The sequence below is a fragment of the Lissotriton vulgaris genome, chromosome 4_1 (assembly GCF_964263255.1).
Source record: "Lissotriton vulgaris chromosome 4_1, aLisVul1.2, whole genome shotgun sequence".
Taxonomy (NCBI): Eukaryota; Metazoa; Chordata; class Amphibia; order Caudata; family Salamandridae; genus Lissotriton; species Lissotriton vulgaris.
In genome coordinates, this window is record NC_141691.1 from 1889849411 (window position 1) to 1889872538 (window position 23128).

General features: G+C 46.3%; 1 protein-coding gene across 3 annotated transcripts in view; it reads right to left on the bottom strand.

Annotated features, from left to right (window-relative positions):
- The window catches only part of ASAP1 (ArfGAP with SH3 domain, ankyrin repeat and PH domain 1), a 1926573-nt gene that overhangs the window by 747272 nt on the left and 1156173 nt on the right, over nt 1-23128 (bottom strand). For all 3 annotated transcript variants that reach the window (XM_086966222.1, XM_086966220.1, XM_086966221.1), the window contains one exon: nt 14273-14406. In XM_086966222.1, the coding sequence (XP_086822348.1) occupies nt 14273-14406 (134 nt within the window). The remainder of the gene's footprint in view (nt 1-14272; nt 14407-23128) is intronic.

The window sequence follows — 23128 nt, forward strand, 5'->3', positions numbered from 1 at the left end:
GTGCAGGGTGGCTACTCCTTAGCCACAAGGGAGAGTCTTCAGAGAATGTCAAGAGTTCCTTTCGTGGAAAGTAGTTCAAGATTCAAGATTACCTAATTTGGGAAGGGGGCCCGCTCCTACCTTTATTCTAAGAAAAGGGGCTGGCACGCGACTAGGTCCTGCCCATGGGTGGGACCAGGAGGGGGGTGGTTACACCCCTCTCCTTTGTCCGGACTTTCCCCAGCTCAGGGGCTGGGGTGCCCCTGGAACTGGTTTGAGCCGGCATATGCACAGTGAGCACCGGGGTGCCACTTGCAGTCACTTTCCTCTCAGCCCTGCCTACCTGGGATACACAAAATCCTGCCTGGGATGGTGCTAGCACCGCCCCTGACAGGAAACCCTTTGTCCGAGCTCTCCTCGCTGGAAGGACTCCCAGCAGCAGGAGGTCAGACTTGTGTCTGTGGTGGCAGCATCCATTTTGTGATGCTGAGGCACTAGTTAACTTTAACCGGGGTTCATAGTTACATACATGTCGTGTCCCTCTAGAAGGGTGGAATGCTAACCCCGTCGCCAGAATTGGCAAAGGGTTAGTATTCCAATTCGTATGACACCTTACTCGACATGTTTTGATAAAGCGATACCATAGTTAGCAAATAACCGCGAGGATTATAATGCACTTAAGAGTATATGGTACGCGTTATCAAGGAACAGCTATTAGGACTTGGTTCCGCAAGCTGCAAACGGGCTCAGCTCATGCCAGAGCACCATCTCACATAATTCCAAGCACTCTGCCTTCAGGATTGATAAGGCCTGCCATAGGAGTGACTGATAGGAATGTATGTGTCCATTTTAGGGTTAGATATAGGAATACTATATCTAAAGCAAAGGTGTTTACACCATCTTGCCCCAGCTGTCGTGCAGCCAGTTGTGTCAGATTTGGGTGGCCAGCCAGGGGTGGCATAATACATGCTGCAGCCCCTGGTAGGCCCTGGGTACACCTATGCCCTGGATACCTAAGGTATGCAGTACAGGGACAGATAAGGTGGCAATTGGTAAATGCACCTAAGGTACATGTATGTCAATTTAGAGAGAGAACAGCTAGGCTGTGGGTCTGATTAGCAGGCCCACAGCCAGGAAAAGTCGTAAACCAGTAAAGCAAAAAGCAAAAATCGGGGGTGACCATAGGATTGCAGACCCCACTCTCCTACAGTAAGAGTATCAAATAGGAAGTCTTCCTCAATAGCATCAGAGTGCATCTCTACATTGCGGTAGGTTTCTGCTCTATCTATCAGAGAATTAAATGCAACTGTATCCTCTGTTGGTGATGGCTTAGTAGGGTATACTGCAGGGTCTGTAATGGGCAGAATCCCTTCATTGTCGGGTCCCCTCCTGCACCCCATGGCTGTGTGTCTGGCTCTGTATCTGGGTTTTGTGGGTAACCAAAACCTACATCTGCGTCCTGATCTTCATCAGGGTTGTAGTCAGAGCGTGTTGGTGTCAGAATCCGAGCAGGTGCAAGTCAACACAAGTCAGTGAGACTAAAAAATCCTGTGCTTTCAAGTTCATTCCCTACTCTATCCTTGTGGAGTTGGCGTCAGCGAGTAGCTCGTCAGTGGGCTGCTTAAGTTGGGTTGGTTCCTGGTTGTGCCTTTCTGTTCCGGCGGTCAGCGTTCTAGCTTCCAGCTGACTGTCGGCCATTTCGTGCACTCGCTAGCTCAGCACTGCGCACTTCAACTGTCATTTTCTGGCGGACGGACGCTCCTATCTTTGGTGCGTCCATTTCCCGCAAAACTCGGAGTTTTGGCACTACCTGATAGTGCGGGGGTTACTGTCCTTCTAGAAACCCCTTTTTCCGTCATTTGGGACGTTTCCGTCTCATAGTATTCGGTGGCGGATTCAGTATCCTGAGGTGCTCCGGCGCCTAGCCCATCTCTCGCCTGGTGCTGAGTTCAAACCTGTATCCTGTAGAACCCAGTCAGAAAATCTTCACGCTTCTGAATGCAGAGCAGAATCCTGAGGGTTGTCTTTTCGGAGAGTTTCCAGTTACTCATCCAAACCGCAAGTAGGAGGTTTCCTTTGCGTTCCTATTTTGAGAGTAAAAGTCTGTTGAACCAACTCTAGAGACTATTGTTGAATACTACAGTTTTCGTGATGCTTCGCATTTACAGATAATTCCTGTGAGTCAATCAACTAGTAAAGGTTTTGTACAGTACAGTCCTGGAGCTACGTCTATTGCAAGGAGTGACTAAAACTTCTGGAACTTTTGGTAGCCAAGGGTTTTCTCTTCGACTCAGCCAGCACTTGAGACAGCGTTCAACTGCTCTAGTAGATAGGGGTATTCAATTGTATGCATATAATTAATACTGCTGTGTACCACCATATCTTCTTCGTCAATAAAAGGAGTAGTCCTGTCATCGAACAATAGTGCTACACATTCTCGAGCAACTGAAAGTAATTCTGGACATCCTAAGAGAGCGGCTAATTCCACACAAGCTTAAGGTAGGAGTCCAGTACCGAAGGAGAGTAGTGCTAGAGAAGGCCAGTAGTTATTGGAACTGTATTAATGGTGTTCTTAATGTTTTAGGTGTGACTTGCTGAACCGAAGAGTCAGAAGACACCTGTGTGGAGGTCTCTCTTGTTTGTCTATCCACTTCCCCTTTCCCTTTCGTTCCTGGCATCGGAGAGATCCGGGCCCAGGGAGGTGAGGGAGTTGGGAAATATTCAGCTGGGGTCCTCTCCTTCGAGTCATCTGCTCCCACGGAGAACCGCTGGAATTCAGGTATACTTCTGACAGTTGGTGAGGTTGGTGTATAAGGAGTAGTAGGCATAGCAGGAGTGATAGGTTGAAAAAGGATAGGAGAAGTAGCACAGTCTCTCTTTTTCTTTAGGGGGATCCTGGAAAAGTCTTGAGTTGGTAGAGGCCTTTTCTTTTTAGTATAGACAGTCACTTTACCAGTTTTTGGATCAATGTAGATTTTTGACTGGCTGTCTGTGGAGGGATCTGGGTGAAGAAGCTCCTCTTCCACCGTTTTTGATTTTGGTGTTACAATCTTTGCTTTTTCTTTTTTTTGGGTCGATGGTTTTTGGTGCCTTAACCGTTTTAGGTGTTTGTATCGCTTTCGTTTTTTTTTCAACAGGTTTCGTTGGTTGAACGTCCTTTGCTGGCTTCACAACTTTTTTCGGACCGAGCGGTGTTGTCGGTTCGATAGTCTCTTTATGTTGTTTTGGAGCCTGCTGTTTCGGGTCGTAGCCTTTTTTCGGCTCGACCGATTTCTTTTCGTCCACCTTTGGTTTTGGTTTTGGGCGTAGGCCTTGTTCTGTCGTCGACTGGTTTGTTCCCCTTGTCGATACTTGAGGCTGATTTGCTCAGTTCGACGTGCCTTTTGGGGGTTGATTTGATGTGTTTTTGTGTCGAATCGACGTGTTTTGGCTTTGAGGTTGACTCGACGGCCTTTGATTTGGAGCTCGACTCGACTGCTTTTGTCTTCGATATCGGCTCGACGGTTTTTGGTTTCGAGGGTACTGTGGCCTTTGGGTCGACGCCTTTAGGCTTTGATACCTTCGGTTCGACGTAATTCGGTCTGAAGACTGTATTGTCGACAAGTTTCGGTTTCGATGGATATCTCTTTCGATATGTTCTTAGCCGGGCGATATGGAGGGGCTGTAGAACGAGGTTGTTGGTCTTGGCTAAGGCCTGCTGGCGATGCCTTGACCCGAGTCTCTGATAGAGGTGTAGTGTCTATATGGGGCGGTGTACTCACAGTTCGCCCCTCGCCGTCATCGGAGTAGTCTTCAACTGCTACGATGTCCTGATCCTAGTCTTTGAGATCGACAATTAGTTCTTCCTCTTCGGGGTAATATTCGGAGTCGGGCTCCGAGAATTGTCCGACGTCTCGGTCTGAGTCTTCGGCGCTGTCTAGATCTTCTTCATCCCTGAAGATGTTATTGGGCTCCAGCGCGGATCGTTGCATTTCTAGCCTCGCCGCCCGTCGATTCCGAATAGTCTTTTTTGATCGGAACTGGGCACAGACCAGGCAACTATCTTCGTTATGACTTGGAGACAGGCATTTGTTGCACACTGGATGCTTGTCTGTGTGCTGGAACTTAGAGTTGCACTGAGGGCAGTACTTGAACGGACTTCGTTCCATCGACGGTCGGTCCACGTGGTGTCGAGAAGGCCTTACGGCTCGATTCGAAGACTGGAGTGCAACCGAGATGTAAAAAATGTATCGGCACCGAGCGCTTAACAATACCGACGGTATCCGAAGGCCTTTTGGCCTTTTAAGAAGTTTTCTTGATTCCGAACTTGGAGAGTAGGAAAGTACATCCGAACCCAATAGCGGAGAAAAACAATCTGGGGATGGAGAGGATGCCCATGCGCACTGTAGTCCGAGGGAGGAGCCACCTATCTTGTGATACTTCAAAGACTCTTCCAGGACAACAATGTGCAATCATCCGGACCCAACACTAGGCGGCGATCTATGCACAGATATGAATTCAGCAGCCCACATGCCTCGAACCATCCAGTGACTGTTTTTAAAAAGTATATGAGTGTTAAATATATATATATATATATACTAAGGAGTATTGGTGAATCATTGGGTATATGAGTGACTGTATGGATGACTCTGTGGGTGACTGTACAAGGGAGTGTTAGATGGCTCACTGAATGTATAGGTGAGTGACTGGTTTTGTAAATTAGGTTATATGTCTGTTAGTTGATGTCTAAGTGGGTGTATGATTGAGTTAGTGGATGGATAAATGGGTTATTGATTGGTTGCCTGACTACCTCTATGGTTGTCTGGGTGTGTGGGTGAGGAGGTGTGTGACTGCCTGTATGGATGAGTGAGTGGGAGTCAGTGGCTGTAAGGGATACTGTGTATGTGTCTGAGAAGCTGTAGGATTGAGTGAGTAGCTGTATGGCTGTGTCAGTGATTGAATGTGTGTCAGTGTGGGTGAGTAACTGGGTATGTAAAAGGAAGTATAGGTGAGTGACGGGGTGTATGAGTGACTATGCTTGAGTAAGTGAATATGACAGTGGCTATATGGATGAGTGCGTGCTTCCGTCACTAACTGTATAGGTAAGTGAGTATGTGTAACTATTTGCAAGAGTAAAAGGGTTCATGGGTAACTGTTTGGGTGAGTAAGTGACTGCGTGACTGAATGTATGGGGGAGTGTCTAGGTGTGTGAGTAATTCTATGGCTGGCTCACTCAGTGTGTGAGTGCCTGTATGAGTAGATATGTCAATGGCTGTATTGGTGAGTGAGGGGGAATAAGAGTGGCAGTATGGGTGAGCGAGTAGATGTGTGTGTAGTTCTATGAATGAGTGAGTGAGTGTGTAAGTACTGGTATGGTTCTGTGAATGGGTTTGTGAATAGTTGTGTGGGAGTGGCAGTGGGTGTATAAAAGATTCTATACATGAGTGAGTTGGTACGTCAGAGATGATGTGGACGAGGTCATCAGTGATGTCATTTGAGAAACCTTCAGTGATGTCACGGACTATGTCATGAGTGGAGTAATATGTGAGGTCATAAGCAGTGCATTGCGGGGCGCGAGTTCTAGTTTACTGCTGTAACTAGAACGGCTGCATTTCTCTGGTTTTGTATGAGTAAAATCTGACCCTAACTATAATGTTCCTGTAATCATTGTTTTTTTTGTGTGAATATATACTTTATATATATACATATATATTATATATATTCATACGTAAAGGGCCTTTGGACAGCTTTATTCTGCCATTAGTCAGTGGCATTTACACTGCTTCCACCCCTGACAGAGTACTGCATGGGGTAATGGTATAGTCAACAAGTGATTGGCTACCTTGCCCTGTGAATGACTGCATTTTCTGATCGTATGTGAACATCTACACCCAAACGAGTGTGCTTCAGTGTCAGGAATGGTAGGCCAGACTTTAGGTTTCAATTTACTCCATCTATATTTCCCTTTCTTTTCTTTGCTTCTCCTCTTATTATTTTCATTTTTTTATTGTTCTTAAGTAAATGCTACAGCTCTCCAGATTCTGCTAACAGGTCACTTACTTGCTGCTCTTTTCATCTGCAATGCACTGCATCCCACTTCCTCTAAACAGGTAGACCATTATGGAATGCGATTGTCCATCATCGTTTTACCTACCCAATATGGCCAACATGAAGGTTTTAAACGTAGCAGAATGCTGGAACTTTTAAACACTAGTAGAATATGAAGAATACTTCTGTAAACTGATTACTTTTGCTACTGCCAGCACTTAGACAGCAGCATGTTTTCGTTTTCTACTTGTATTCTATACCTTTTCCTGTGTATGTTGTTGAGTTTGGGTATTTTATTGTGCTTGTGTCACACGGTAAGTGCAAAAAGAAACAGTGCAGGATAAAGGAGTGCAAAGATGAGTGACAGAGTGTATCTAATGATGCCTTATTGAGTGCCTAAATTAACCTATGACTCAAAGGGCACTTTAAGTTATACTTTAGACCTACTGGCATTACCAATGCTTGTTCAGACAGTATGTATTTCCTTTCAAACATTTTTGTGAAAGAGGTTTCTGGCCACTTTTGATTTAAATAGTGACCATTTGGATACAAATATCTCCTTTTAAAAATGAAAATAAATAAAACGTGGTAATTTGTTAGAATTGTATTAAGCTGCAAAGAAAAAAAACATTATTTAATGTGTTTTTTCTCAAAAAAGCATTGTACATATATAAATATATATATATTTTAAAGTGCTCTGAGATTCTCGAGCAGGTGGTACAATTTGGTGCTTAAAACTATTAAGGATTGCTTGGAGAAGCAGGGTATACCCTGGAAAAAGTACTGGATACAGGCAAGGATAACGACTGAGGAATAGGCAGGAATACAGGTAGTAAGGTACAATTAACGGTGAAGTACTTGGATAGTGATAGAGGTACTAGCCTCTAGACTAGGAGAGACAACAAGGGAATAGTCATAGGCATTGAACAGGGCTATAGAAAAACAGCAGCTGCAGAAAGGGGGGTTTATTTGCGTATGAGAAGAGAAATGGACACGTTGATTAAGAGAATTAGAGAAGAGGGAAGGGATGCGAGAGGGGTTCCCAGCCAACTAAGAAAAAAGAGCGAGTAGCAGAAGGAGGAAGGGAGGTATGCCCCCCTCAACACAAACTCCACCAACCCCCACCACTACACTCATAAAAATGAAATCAGGACTCATATGACCTTGACTAGATAGGCAGTTATAAACTGGATCATGATGGCATCTATGTATTTCGCTCTAGTAAAATAATAACTATAAGGTAATTTTTCCACATGAAGGTTTTAAAAACATCCTAGAAAACCCATTTGTTTAGAAAATATTGAGGAAACTGGTACTTGAAGAATGTTTCTCAAGGAAAATGCTACTTACCAGTATGCATCTGTTCTTGGCATGTAGAGCTGCAGAATCGTACACTTAGCAATAGATCGCCACCTGGTGTTGGGCTCGGATGATTGCAGGTTGTTGTCTTCTTGGAAGAAGTCTTTGTAGTCACGAGATAGGTGACTCCTCCCTTGGACAATACTGCGCATGGTCATCGACTACATCCTCAGATTGTTTTTCGCCATGATGGGAAATGATGGAGTTAGTAGAAGTAAGGAGAAAGGATGTCCATGTGTGTGCATCTAAGTAAGATGAGTACTGGAACAGATACAAGTCCCGGGGAGGTGGGAGGGCGTGTACGATTCTGCAGCTCTACATGCCAAGAACAGATGCATACTGGTAAGTAGCATTTTCCGTTCGAGGCATATGAGCTGCAGATCGTACACTTAGCATTGATTGTGCAGCAGTGTCTCCCCTAGCGGTGGTCGCTTGTATCCGTTGCAGCATACTGAAATAGTGTTTTAAGGACAGCTTGGCCTACTGCAGCTTGCTGCTTGGCTTGCACATCAACACAATAGTGTTTAGTGAACGTGTGTATTGTAGACCATGTTGCTGCCTTGCATATGTCCTCTAGTGGTATATTCCCTAAGAAAGCCATCGAGGCTCCTAGTTTGCGAGTGGAGTGCGCTCTAGGAGGAACCGTTAGTGTACGTTTAGCTTTTTGATAGCATATTTGAATACACTTTACAATCCATCTGGCAATTCCTCCTTTAGAGATGGGATTGCCCTTGTGTGGGGGAGAGAAAGATACAAATAGTTGTTTTGTCTTTCTGAAGGATTTAGTCCTGTCTGTATAGTAGAACAGAGCTCTTCTAACATCTAATGTGTCTAAAGCCCTTTCTGCAACAGAGTCCGGTTTTTGAAAAAAAACACTGGTAGCTCTACTGATTGGTTAAGGGGAAAAGGAGTAATAACTTTTGGTAGGAATTTAGGAGTGGGCCTAAGAACCACTTTGTTAGGATGTATCTGAAAAAGTGGTTCTTCTATTGTGAATGCTTGTATTTCACTAACTCTTCTGAGAGAGGTGATGGCAACAAGGAAAGCAGTTTTCCATGTTAGGAATTGCAATTCACACTTATGTAAGGGCTCGAAAGGGGGGCCCATAAGTCTAGTAAGGACCACATTTACGTTCCATACTGGAGCAGGCGGTAACCTAGGTGGGATTATTCGTTTTAATCCTTCCATAAATGCTTTTATTGCAGGTACTCTAAAAAGAGGTAGATAATGCCTATTTTGTAAATAGGCTGCAATTGCTGCCAGATGAAGACGTATGGAAGAATAAGCCAAATTGGACCTTTGTAGGTGTAGAAGGTAGCAAATAATATTTTGAATGGAAACATCCAGTGGATCAATGTGATTGTTGTTACAATATATTGCAAATCTTTTCCACTTAGCCGCATAACATGCTCTGGTAGTGGGTCTTCTAGCTTCTTTAATTATGTTCATGCAGTCTGGTGGTAGGTTTAAGTAACCGAACTCTAAGACTTCAGGAGCCAGATCGCCAAATTCAGTTGGCTTGGTTCTGGGTGTCTTATTTCTCCATCGTTCTTTGTTAACAGGGATGACGTGAGCTGTAATTTCTGATGTGGATCCAGTGAGAAATCTAGTAGTGTGGTGAATTACGGCTGACGTGCCCATGTGGGAGCCACTAGTATTAGTTTGAGAGACTGTTGTCTGAGCTTGCGTACTACTAGTAGAATGAGTGGGAGAGGCGGAAAAGCGTACGCAAATCTGCCTGACCAATTCATCCACATCTCATTCCCCTCCAACCGTGGGTGTGGAAACCTGGCTGCGAAGGTTGAGCATTTTGCATTCTCGTGGGTGGAAAAACAGATCTATCTGTGGATGCCCCCACCTTTGGAAGAATGGTTGAAGACCTTGTGGGTGTATCTCCCATTTGTGAATCTGTTGTGACTGACGACTCAACAGATCTGCTATCTGATTGTGAATTCCTGGAAGGTGTTCTACTGTCAGGTGTATGTTTTGAGGAATGTTTTTTTGTTGTTTTTTTTTTACTTACCTGTTTTGAGGAATGGCCCATCTCCAAATGTTCTGTGCAAGCTGGGACAGTTGCAGAGAGTGTGTCCCCCCCTGTTTTTGTATATAATACATGGCTGTCATATGGTCCGTCCGGATTAGGACAGTTTTGTTTTGTACTTGTACCTGAAACGTTTTGAGTGTTAGGAAAATTGCTTGCAGCTCTAGATGGTTGATATGGAACTGTCTTTGTTGGTTGTTCCATTGGCCTTGTGTGGTATAATGCAAGAGATGGGCTCCCCATCCTGTGAGGGATGCATCTGTCGTGAGCACTATCTGTGGAACAGGATCTAGGAACGGCTGTCCCTTTGTCAAGTTTTTGGTGTTCCACCATTGCAGAGAACGATATCTACGGCTGTCTACCAACATCAGGTCTGTGAGCTGACCTTGAGCCTGATTCCACTCTTGTGCTAGACATTCTTGTAATGGGCGCATTTGCAGTCTTGCGTGAGGAACTATGAAGATGCAAGACGCCATCATGCCTATTAGTCTCATGAACACTCTGGCTTGGAGAGAGTGCTGATGTAGGGATACTAAGGTTTGAATGCTCTGTATCCTGGCTTGACTGGGATACGCTAGAGCTGTAGATGTGTCTATGGTAGCTCCTAGATATTGATGAACGTGCAAAGGCTCTAGGTGCGACTTGGTGTAGCTTATTGTAAACCCTAAGTCGGCAATTGTAAACACTGGTTGAACGATTTTGCTTTTATGAGCCAATCGTCGAGGTAAGGGAAGACATGTATCTGTTGTCTTCTGAGTCGTGCTGCTACTACTGCTAAGAACTTTGTAAACACTTGTGGTGCTGTTGTGATCCCAAATGGAAGGACTTTGAACTGATAGTGCTGTCCTTGTATGACAAACCTTAGATACTTCCTGTGCGCAGGATGTATAGGAACATGAAAATAGGCGTCCTTTAGGTCTAGTGTTGAAAGAAAGTCCCCCCTGCTGTAGTAGTGGGAGTACTTGTTGTAAAGTGATCATGTGAAAATTATCTGATTGTATGTAATGGTTGAGGGGCCTGAGATCGAGAATTGGTCTTAATGTCCCATCCTTCTTGGGAATTAGGAAGTACAGGGAGTAAACTCCTGTTCCCCTTTCCTCTAAAGGAACTACTTGAATAGCATCCTTTTGTAGAAGTGCTAGAACTTCCTGTTGAAGCAAAATAATGTGTTCTGTGGACATTGGACGCTGCCTTGGTGGTATGTTTGGGGGGAGTTGCTGTGAGTTCTAGGCAGTAGCCATGTTGGATAATCTGTCTTACCTACCTGTCTGTTGTGATGGAATTCCAGACAGGTAGGAACTGTGCTAATCTGCCCCCCACAGGAGTAGAATGCTGTAGGGGAGGCAGAGGGAAGTTACTGTTTGGAAGTGGAAGAGGAGCGGTTGTTATTATTTCCTCTACCTCTTCCATTATTATTGTTGCCTCTGTATCCTCCTCTAAAGTAGCCTTTGTTAGAGAAGGTCTGTGTGTGTGTCTTAAAAGATGATGTTGTATCTGTGCCGGTCTGCTTGGAGCCTTCTCTATAAAAGGAGCGGCGAAAAGAACTTCTAGTCTGTGTGGATTGTAATGCACCCATAGACTTAGCTATGTCCGTGTCTTTCTTCATATTTTCTAATGTGTTGTCTACTTCCGGCCCGAACAACTGATTCTGATTGAAGGGCTGGTTGAAGATGGTAGTCTGTACTTCTGGTTTAAAACCTGAAATGCGTAACCATGCATGACGTCTGAGTATAACACTAGTATTGACTGCTCTGGATGCTGTGTCAGCTACATCTAGTGCACATTTAATTGAGACATTGACAATTAATTTGCCTTCTTGTAAGAGTTCTGCTGCCTGATCCTTGTATTGATCTGGGAGGTGCTCCATTAGTTTTTCTAGTTGGTCGTAGTGAGCTCTGTCATAGCGTGAGAGTAAGGCTTGTGTGTTTGCTATGCGCCATATGTTTCGACACTGGGTCATGACTTGAATACGGCTCGGCAAACTGAGGTGAAAATAGCTTGCACTGCTTTCTGGAGCCCACTGTGGGTGAAAATGCTTTTTTAAATTGTGACATCGTTGCAGTACCTACTGTAGGGGATACACTATTCTGGTTTGAACTAATGAATCCATCATGCACTGCAAGCACTATGCAAGTCCCACGGAGGGCGTGGCATGAATACAGCTGAAGTAAATCAAGTAGAATTGACTGCACGAGTCATTTTAAAGTGACCTCTGAAGATAGGCACAAGCCTTGAAACGCGTCAGATCTACAGGATATAATCTAAGGAAAGCAGTTCCAGCTCCTGCTCTATGTGAATAAACCGGATGGTACAGTCTGCTGAGTGTGCGCTTCCAACAGCTTGCGGGCAGAACTTTTGTGAAATGCGCCATATGTTTGTAGCCTGTGCAGCATTCCGTTTCCCTGACGCATCAATGACTTTAGATTCTTTGTCAGGCGGGGCGTGTCGCCAGAGTTCTGGGTGTTGGCTCTTTTACATGCATTAGACACTACCAAAGAGTCTAGTGGTAGATGTCTCTTAATATAGACTGGATCAGATGGTGCTGGTCTATACTTTTTTTTCTATTCTGGGATTTAACACCCTACATCGTACCGGGTCTTTAAATATGTCTGGAGCATGTTTAATGACTCCTTTGATCATGGGTAGTATTTGTGTAGCCCTTTGTGACTGCTCAAATGTGTCTAGTAAAAAATCCTCCTCAATGGCATCAGAGTGCATTGGAACTCCATGGTAAAGGGCAGCTCTATTGAATAGATGATTAAACCCAATACTATCTTCTGGAGGGGAAGGTTTTGTTTGGTAGTACTGAGGATCAGGAATGTCTGGCACATTATGGGGTGGAAAATGATATATGTCGTCATCCTTAGGATATTCTGGATTGACATCCTCATCTAAAGGGTATGCATGTGGCTCTGGTACGTCATTCCCACCACCTAGGTCATACTCCTCGTCAGTGTGGTGTGATGATGCAGGAGATTGAACAGGAGAAGTTAGGTTCAATATAAGGAGGAATAGGAAAGGAAGAAGGTGAAGGAGAGTAAGGGTGCATTGGAGAAGTTGCACAATCCTTCTTTTTGGCAGGAACCACAGGTGGAAGTGGTGTGTCTGCTGGTCATTTCTCGTAAGGAATTGCTTCTACATGTCCAGTTTTTGGATTGGTATAGCCCGTTTTCTGTTTAAGATCTGGTCTAAACAGTTCTTTCTCATCTACAATCTTCTTCGGCATCGATTTTTTTCGGTGCCGATAGGGTTTTTTTTTGTGTTCTTTGCTTTAGGAGGAGTTATCGAGTCCTGTGGCAAAGTCTTCGGTGCCGAAGGTGGTTTTGGCTTGGTAGGCTTGTCAGAGGAGGCGTGTCTATATCAGGCCTTGGAGTCTTTGGTACCGATGTTGGAGATTTCGGCGTGGAGACAGGTTTCGTTGGGCCTGCGGTGCCGGAATCTGTCTTTCCATCTTTATTTTTGGAACTGGAAGGTTTCGGGTCGAAGCTTTCGGATCCGGTACAGTCTTTGGCTTCGGCACCAATGGTTCGGGTGCCGAAGGGTCTTTGTCTTTGGGCACCGAAGGGCGTTTTGGCTTCGGTGTCTAAGAGTCCTTAGGTGTCGAAGGATGTTTCAGTGCCGATGGAGGAGGTGGAATTGGCACATGTGGCTTTTTCGGTGCCGAAACACCAGAAGGCGTAGTCTTTTTCCTCGGAGCCGAGCCCGAAGGCTGAGGGTAAATTTCGGTCTCGACTGGGCCCCATGGGCGCAGTGCTGACCGCTGCCTTTGTCTTGGATAGTGTATGTTGAGCAGGGGCAGGGGTACTCACGGGTTGTCAAGATGGAATCGAGTCGTCTGAGTCCTCTGCCCCCGATATGATCTGGAGATCAGCCTAGTCTTCCTCCGCGACGAGTGGAGCCTCGTCCTTGGAGATATCTTCGAGTGGATCCTCGTCCCCGGAGATGTCCTCTCCGACAATCTCCTCCTCAAAGATGGCCTCCGGTGCTGGCGCTGATCTCATCATCTCGTGTCGACGGGCCCTCCGATCCCGAAAGGTCTTTTTCGATCGGAAGGAGGCACAGGCTGTGCAGGTCGACTCGTTGTGTTCCGGCGATAGACAGAGGTTGCAGAACTCGTGATGGTCGCTATGAGGGAATTTTGCTCGGCATACCGGGCATCTCTTGAATGGAGTTCTGTCCATGAGGCGTAGGCCGTACGGCGCCGATAGGCCCAACTGCCCGCGTCCAAGCACCGGAATGTAGCTGGTGATGTTGAAAAGTTTATTCGATGTCGAAAATTGTTTATATAAAGTTTCACAGTTCGAAGTTGCTGAAAAAAGTATTTTCTAGCCGGAGCAGAAAACTTTCATCCGAACCCAGTGCGGAAAAAAACAATCTGAGGATGGAGTCAATGACCATGCACAGTATTGTCCAAGGGAGAAGTCACCTATCTCGTGACTACAAAGACTTCTTCCAAGAAGACAACAACCAGCAATCATCCGAGCCCAACACCAGGTGGCGATCTATTGCTAAGTGTACGATCTGCAGCTCATATGCCTCAAATAAGCAGGTTTCTCTTCATAATCCTTTCATGTAGTATATCTTTATGTAAACCAATAACGCTGCTACTTGCCCGACAGTAGTTTACAGGCTATTTCATGTAGCCAACCTGTGCCTTTGATGAGAAAATTAGGTTGCTGTTAATCTGGAATTTGAGTAGTCAAATCAGTTGTAGTTTTATTGGACCTCTTTGATGGGGATGAAACTCTGAATAAATTGGTATTTATTTAAAATATGGAAATAATAAGCAAGTAGGCATATGCAATTGTGTACGGAATAAAGTGCAGATTGAAAGAAGCAAGCAGGTGCCCATGGCCAAACACTTACCAAGAGTTCAGAAGTGCCTAATTTGTCCAGTTCCAGAGACTGAATTCTAGAAATATGAACACCCATTTCTCGGTGTATTCCAGAACATTCTATACAAGTTAAAATTCCAAGGTTCGTTGAAAGCCATGTTGGGTCTGGAAAACATAAATACAATATTAGGATTATTGATATTTAAGGCATTGCACAACACCTGTTTAAGATGGTTAGGTGATTTTAGTTCTGAAATCAGGTCTTTACAAATGCAAAACGGATTGTAACTTTTGGATTTAACTGTATCTGTATCATGCACTGCCTGTGGCCTTCTCTGCGCATATACATATACTTGTCAGTTTCACTCCTGAAAAAAGCAATAGCAAGGCCAATGATTTGATGTTGAAGGTTATACAAATCAGGTGTGTGCACATCATACAAATGTCAAAAGTGTTATACTAAAACTCAGACAAAAGCAACGGAAGGCCTCTAAAAACAAGTTGAATATGTTCGCTATAAATGGTACAAGCTCCATATAAATCGAACTTAAAAAAAGAGTATCGGTGGGTATTTTTTTTTATCAATGGCTGAAAGGGTAGTGGCAGGGCAATAACGTGAAAGAGAATAGGAACAAGAAAAGCTTTACCCAGCTCTGAGATCTTGGCTCTGAGCAATTCCTGTGAGGAGAATATACAACAATTGTCAATGAAAGCAGGAGATGCACTTTTGGATAGTTTCAGCCTATGCAAACTGTTTGCAGAGAAGTTTCAGGTCCAACTTTGCACTGCTCCACTAGGATGCCTTGAGTGTGTAGTATCAGCAAAATGCCCAGGTGTTAGCTCAAATAGTTGTGTGACATTTCTGATGAATGGGGTTCATTCCTGAAAAACTGACATTGCCTTTTTCTTGAAGAATTGTGCCTGGACTGGCTCTAGGATGCGCACAATGCAGGGTATCACAATGGGCAAATCATGCATTTATTAGTTTGCCAACTTTCCAGGTAGGAGAATGCCTCCTAAAGGGAGGGTAACCCTGAATTCCTTCTGGAAAATCCTTGATAGCCAGAATTTCGAGAACAAAAAAAGATTTGTACGCTACAGAGTCAGCCTATAGAGAAGAAAAATGCAGCCCTGACTTGCCTAAATTGATAAGATAAGGGAATACAGCTTATTCTTGGTAGGATTGATTTTGTTTTGCAGTTACCCAATGCAAGACATTTTCCACTGAATGAATACAACGTTCAGCAAGGACATCTGGCCTTTCAAGATGCTTATACAATCTTCTGGCAGTTATAAATGTTCATATAGCAAGAGATCTACACCACATACATTTAAAGGGGACCCAAGGGCAATTTAATGACCTGCTCTGAATACACTCCCTATAGACATATATCACAAAGAAGTATCAGAGGGTCAGGAAATTAATAGGTAAGTATTGAGGACAGTTAAAGTGAGATGCTACCTCTAGCCATATAACTGGAAAATTAATTAAGGGGGCCAGGTCAGGTTAGTATCTGGTCTCTGGCACCCATCAGTCACCACTCGGAACCGCCCTTCAACATTTGGGGCTCCGAGGACCAACACTACACCTGATCTTGTTCTCTAACAGAAAAAAAGTAATCTTCCTGTTAGTCGGTGCATATTGGTTTAGAGTTGGAAATCTATGTGTTGGTGATGTAACTGACGGGGTAAAAAAGTGTGTGCAGTGCAAAAAGCAAAGTGATATTAAGAATATAGAAAAAGTGAGTAAAATTGGTTTAAGGAGCAACGGAAAATTTAATAGGGTATAGCTCCCAACACCAATATTAAAAATAGCCAAGACAGGGAAAACTTATAAACTGTCTAGTGGTGGAACGTGGTCGACATGTTTCAGCAATTGTTGGCCATTAGCCTTGCTTTCTTCAGGACCTAAACATACCGCTACTGCAAACAGAAAAAAAACCCCAATAGGTGAAAGGAATACTGGAACAACTTTGATATGTAAGTGTCACCTGGACCTCCTAGGTGTGCTTGTTCCAAGTCTTCACACACAATCAACGGTAGACTGGTTTGTGAGAAGTAGAGACCTCACCCCACCTGGCTGCGGCTCAGGACATTGGTGAAGCACCGCTCTATCCGTCGGTACTTCGACGCGGCATCTGTGCCGTCTGGGGAGGGCAGAGTGACACTTACATATCAAAGTTGTTCACACTTCTTCACCTATTGGGGTTTTTTTTCTGTTTGCAGTAGCGGTATGTTTAGGTCTTGAAGAAAGCAAGGCTAATGGCCAACAATTGCTGAAACATGTCGACCACGTTCCACCACTAGACAGTTTATAAGTTTTCCCTGTCTTGGCTATTTTTAATATTGGTGTTGGGAGCTATACCCTATTAAATTTTCCGTTCCTCCTTAAACCAATTTTACTCACTTTTTCTATATTCTTGGTATCACTTTGCTTTTTGCACTGCACACACTTTTTTACCCCGTCAGTTACATCACCAACACATAGATTTCCAACTCTAAACCAATATGCACCGACTAACAGGAAGATTAAGTTTTTTCTGTTAGAGAACAAGATCAGGTGTAGTGTTGGTCCTCGGAGCCCCAAATGATGAAGGGCGGTTCCGAGTGGTGACTGATGGGTGCCAGAGACCAGATACTAACCTGACCTGGCCCCCTTAATTAATTTTCCAGTTATATGGCTAGAGGTAGCATCTCACTTTAACTGTCCTCAATACTTACCTACATATAGCAAGAGAGTCAGGAGCCAGGCTGTGATGGACAGTTTTCTTGCATCTCTAAATTGTCTGGGTTTCTAGAGATGTTGATCTGGACCTCAAACCTCCCTGTTCGTTTAGATGACCCACTGTTGTGATGATGTCTGTTTGAACAAGCTTGAAAGACATTGCAAAGCTAGGTATTAACAACTTCTGGGCCAAATGAACTGTTCTCAACTTCAGGAGGTTGGTGTGATAGGTTTTTCTTTCTTTCAAAGATCACAAACCTTGGATCTAAAGACTATTCATATCCGGTTATTGTTTCAATGGTCTATAGGAGGGGAGGGGGGTTGTGGGGACAGCGACTGAGTGAAGGTAGTGGGGAAGAGAACATGTACTATGTGCCTCGTGCCTTAAGCTGTGCCTGTTGGGTAAAGATGATCATACCTGGACCAGTTGCGCTCCTCGAACAGTATGCTGCTCTATTTATGGTTATTTATGCAAAAACAATGGCAATAAAAATATTTCCAAATAAGTCAAACAATTGTGGCAATGATCTGATCAGCCGATGGGCATTTGGTAGCAGGAAGATGGAAGAAGCCATTGGACACAGAAGTGATGAGATCAGTCGAGTCATCTGGTGTTTCGCCTTTACAAGACTCTGACACTTCAAACAGATAGGACAGTGTCTCCTTCGACAGGTACACTCTTAATATTTGTCTATGCGTGCTTGTAAATAATGGATAGATTGTAATGAAGTGACTGTAGTTTATCCTGAAACCCAACTGGTGAAACAGAGACAGAGTCATGTTGAAGTGAAGGAGGGATTTTTCGAGGTGTTGAAATCTTTAGAAACCAGTTCTCAAGCTAAAGGAAGAAGTAGAGTCCCTTTTTATGAGGGCAGAGAATAATGCCAAGTAGTTCGACAAAGTGGAGGCGCTAGGGGGCGCACAGCGAGATGGCTGCCTGAGCAGCAGCTCCGCCGGGCGATCACTAACATCGTGTGATCCCGCCGGATTCACCCGAGCTGCCCGCTTCCAAAACACATCCTCTGCTATGGGAACTGGTGCTGCAGAGAATGAGCGGCAGTGGACCCTCCGAACTGCATGAAATGCCGGTTTAATCGCCGGTGGAAACGAAGGTGGATCGGCATGCCTGACAAGATGGCCGCCGCAACCGGACAACGGCGAAGGTGAGGACGACAGGCGAGCCTCAGGGGTCCATCCACGCCACGAAACGCGCTACGGAGGTAGGGTCTAGCTCCTGGGACCCTCCGGTGCCAAATGCCCTGATCTGCCACGCTACGGGGTACCGAGGATCGCCTTTAACACGCAACGCACATGCCTGACAATATGGCGGCTGTCTCAATGAAAGCGCGGGCATGGCGAGCCCCTCACCGGTCATCGCGCTTACATCGCGGCTTTGCTGACTCTCGGAAGTAGGAGGCAGAGGTGACAGCAGTAGCGACAGGATTGCCAGCTGGTGAAAATCTCGCTGCTCTTGACTGCCTGGGGGCTCACTAGCGCTGGATGTGAGCAGATCGGCCAGAGTGAAGCGAACAGTCCACGCTCCGTCGTCTGCGCCGAGTACAGTGCTCCTGGGGTGAGGCCCTACTCTCTGCGCCTGGTGCTCCCACTGTCCTGCCCCCTCAGATTGCGGAGAAACAGCGCGCCGCTTCCAGAAAGCCGGGGTTGGCGACTGCAAAGGTGGGAAAGGCTGGATAAGAGCCGAGAGGGTACCGAACATTGCTCCAGTCACCGGGGGACTATCCAGGCTGAGAAGGTTTACTGCTTGAAACACATCTGTGCCCGCGCAGAGGAAATACAATCTACGCTGCAGTGCTGACGAAGTTGAACACAGTGTGCGTCCCGCTAGCCGCGTCGCGGGACGGAGAGACTAGGCTGCTCTTTCACACGGTAAACTATCACGTCCTCTCGCGCATTTTGTACTACTGGGAGGCCACTGACCGGTCACGCCGAGTGAAGCTACGGTACGACGAATCAGTCGGCGCTCACGCACATAATATCACGTTTGCGCCAGTTTCGCCTCTGCCATCAGCACGACACTGTAGGGCGGCATAACACACGGCTGACGTGTCTGTTGTGGGACCACCACGGCGACGGCGACAAGAGCGGCGAGGGCATCAGGGCCCACGAACAGGAAGACTGTGTCCCCGACCTCCACCATGGGTAAACCGGACAAGCAACAACAGAAACTGTCCTTTGAGGCTAAAAAGACGCAGAAATCTAGCGATGAAGGGGTCAGTGGCGGCGATGGTGTGGGGCCGGTGCCCAGCAATAACATAGAAAAGATCCTGCTGGCGATACAATCGAATCTGCAGGACATTAATGGCAAGTTGGATAACCTTACTTGCAGAATGGACGGAATGGCAGCACGGCAGGAACAACATGGCGAACGACTGGATGAGGCCGAGACACGCATCTCTGCGGTCGAAGATGAGGCGCGAGCCTCCACCTCAAAGTGCGCCGATATGGAACGACTCCTGGAGGTGATCAGAGCGAAGGAGGAGGATTTGGAGGCGCGCTCGAGACGCAACAACGTTCGAATCGCAGGCCTGCCGGAGACCACCAACACAGGGCGAATGGAGACCTACGTGGAAACGCTATGTAAGGATCTGTTCGGTGCTGAGGCCTTGTCGCCCCTGTTCATCGTGGAACGAGCTCATAGATCATTGGCCCCGAAACCGCCTCCTGGCGCCACGCCAAGACCGATTGTGGCGCGAATCCTCAACTACCGAGACAGGGACACGATCCTGCGACTGGCGAGGGAGAAAGGAAAGATTCAGCACCAGGGAAACGCCTTAGAGTTCTATCCTGACCACACGGTTGCGGTCCAACAGGCCCGGAAAGAATACACCGCAGTAAAGGCCAAATTGCGTGATTTGAACATTGTGTATTCTATGATGTATCCGGCGCGCCTTAGAGTGGTGTGGAAAGAAAAAGCGACTATCCTGGCGACACCGAAGGCAGCACTGGAATTTATTAAAAAGGTGAAACGCGAGATGAGAGACAACTCACAGAACGAGAGACATCATGACTCGGAATGAAGGCGACTGATGGACTCTTGGTTGGTCACTGGTGAGTTTCCTGCTCTAGCTACAGATGTGCGAGCTAGCATGACCAATGTGGCCCACACCCATACGGCTCACGTGACTCTGCTTTCCTGGGGGTGCGACTGTAGAACTGGCACAGCACTGTCTGCATGATTGTCTGGAGTGGGAATATGGGGACACAGAGACTATTGCTTGGTAATACAGGGACGTTCCTGTCTTTGCATTGTAAATGTCCCGCGGCCCATGCCTCATCAGGTGTGCTGTACCTCCCAACATTGACATGCAACATTGGTGCCATTTGGCAGATATGCTGTGCAGTTCGATTCACATTCAGTGGGTTACTACTCTGCTTTCCTGGGGGTGCGACTGTAGAACTGGCTCAGCACTGTCTGCATGATTGTCGTAGGTGGGAGTATGGAGGCTGGGAATGCACTGCAACTCATGCACATCACATAGGGCGGTGTTGGCATACGCAACGGAGTGACACTATCACCCGGAGGCGATTACTTAATGCAGGCAAATGCACGATTGGCGAGGAACTGCCCCTTTATCTGAAGCGCTCTGCTCGGTATGATTGAACTCTGGGAGGCCTCAGTCGCTGACTGTGGGTGAGCCCCAATGCACTCTGTGCGGCGAGCAGTAAGGGTGTGAAGGGAGGAATAATGTACCTTGATGACGAACTGTTGACATTGCAATGGGGACACACTGTGCCAGACATGTTGCTCAGCCGGTGGCTTGGTTGTTGGTTGTTCGGGGGGTGAGGGAGAGGGGGACGGCGGGTATACACCTGAACTGCGCTTCTTACAGCTTCTTTAGCATCGCCCACACCTGTACACCAGGTGGTGAGTTGTGCCCCTGGCGGACCTCTACAAGGGTATTACCCAATAAGAGTTTGGTTCTGGCACTATGTTACTGTTTATGGGAGTTCTGCATTGGTGCACTGGACGGGAATGGCTTCGGCAGGTTGGGGTTGCTGGAGTGGGTGGGTTTTGGGGGGGCGGGATGTATGATTGTACTGTTAGGCCGACAGAATGTGTAACGTCTTTTTGTACTGATTCCGAGTTGGTCCCCGCTACTGCTGGAACGACTGGAGCACCTAATAGGGAAATGCTCCTGATCCTTATGCGATTGACTTGTATTGAACGCTCATGCATTATGTCATTGGTAATTGATGGGGACTAGGGAAGTGGGTAGACGCAGTTTAAACATACTAACCTGGAACATTAGAGGGTTCTCACAGCCGCGTAAAATACGACAGATTTTTGCAAGCCTGACGAGGTGGAATGTGGATATAGCATTCCTACAGGAATCTCACTTGGCCCCACACTCACAAGCACACCTGGGGGCAAGATGGGCGGAGGAGGTTTTCAGGGCCTCGTACTCTTCTTACTCTAGAGGGGTGATCATTCTGGTGAAACGAGGGGTGGGTTTTGTGAGTCACTCAGTCACACAGGACCCTGAAGGCAGGTTTTTAATGGTTTCAGGTACATTGAGGGGGCAGAAAGTTACATTGCTGAATATATACGGTCCTAACACAGATGCCCCGGATTTCTTCAGGGAGGTATGGGGACACCTACAGGAACACAATAGCACACATATATTATGTGGTGGGGATTGGAACGTGACACTCTGTGATGGTTTAGACCGGTCAACCAATTCGGTGGAACAGCACAAGCACTCACGCACAATGGTGGGACACATGATGAAGGATCTGGGTATGGCGGATCTTTGGAGATTGAGGTACACTGACGCGCCTGGGGCCACGCACGTTAATGCTTCCCACAACAGCTGGTCAAGATTGGACTACTGGCTAGGCTCCTCTGATCTGGCACTATGGGTGAGACACCTGCAGGTGCTCCCTCGCACGCTGTATGATCACAATCCTGTCCTACTACAACTGGACGTTCCACGATACACACCCCCCCCTTTCCAATGGCGCTTTAACGCACGTGCTCTGACTGATGCCATTTATGCCGACACGATTCTGAGGGCGATTAGAGATTACTTTGACCTTAATGCCCCATCGACTGATGATCCTGGCATCCTCTGGGAAGCATTCAAGGCCACGATAAGAGGGGTCTGTATAGGCACCACAGTAGGGGTTCTGAAGGATATCAGAACTCAGATACGCAGATGCGAACAGCAAATGAGAGACCTGGAATCCCTATATGAATCCACTCAGGATATCACGCACCTGGCCAAGCTTCGCGAAATACACACAGAACACGAGACCTTTCTAGACTCTGAAATGAAATATTTAAACCGCACGCATGTGGCTAGAGCTTTTGGGGAAGGAGGTCGGCCGGGGGCTGTGTTGGCTAGGAAGATCTGCACAGGTCGAGGCCAGACAACGATACTTAGGGTAAAGAACGAGGAGGGCGACACACAAACCCATGCTAATGACATACTGAAATGCTTTGTGAATTCATTTGGTTCCCTATACAAATCCCAACCCACTGCTCCGGCGGATGACACCTACACATACCTGCACGATGTAGCGATAGGGTGGCTATCAGATGCACACAGAGAGTACTTAGCAAGGCCTATCACGGCGGATGAGGTTAAAGAGATAATAGGCTCACTTCCGAATGGCAAGGCGCCTGGCCCGGATGGGTTCACCCCGGAATTTTACAAACAATATGCAGACATACTAGCACCACACTTAGTAGATATGTATGGCACCTCCTTTGAGAAAGGCATACTTCCCCCCACGCTACGCGAAGCCATGATTATCGCTCTTCTGAAACCATCTAAAGATCCGGAGGAGTGTGACTCGTACCGACCGTTATCTTTAATCAACGTAGACTCGAAAATTCTTGCTAAGCTTATAGCCAAGCGGCTATCACCACTGATGACTAGTCTGGTACTACCGGATCAGTCCGGATTTGTGCCCACCAGATCAACAGCACATAATACCCGGACACTATTTGCACTATCGCACTATCTACAACCTTCAGTCAAAGCTGTAGCGGTCATGCTAGACGCGGCGAAGGCGTTTGACTCTATTGAATGGAGGTATATGATCACTGTCCTCAATAGAATGGGGTTCCCGAAACGTTTTGTGCAATGGGTCACCCTGCTTTACACGAAACCACATGCTAGGGTCAGAATTAATGGA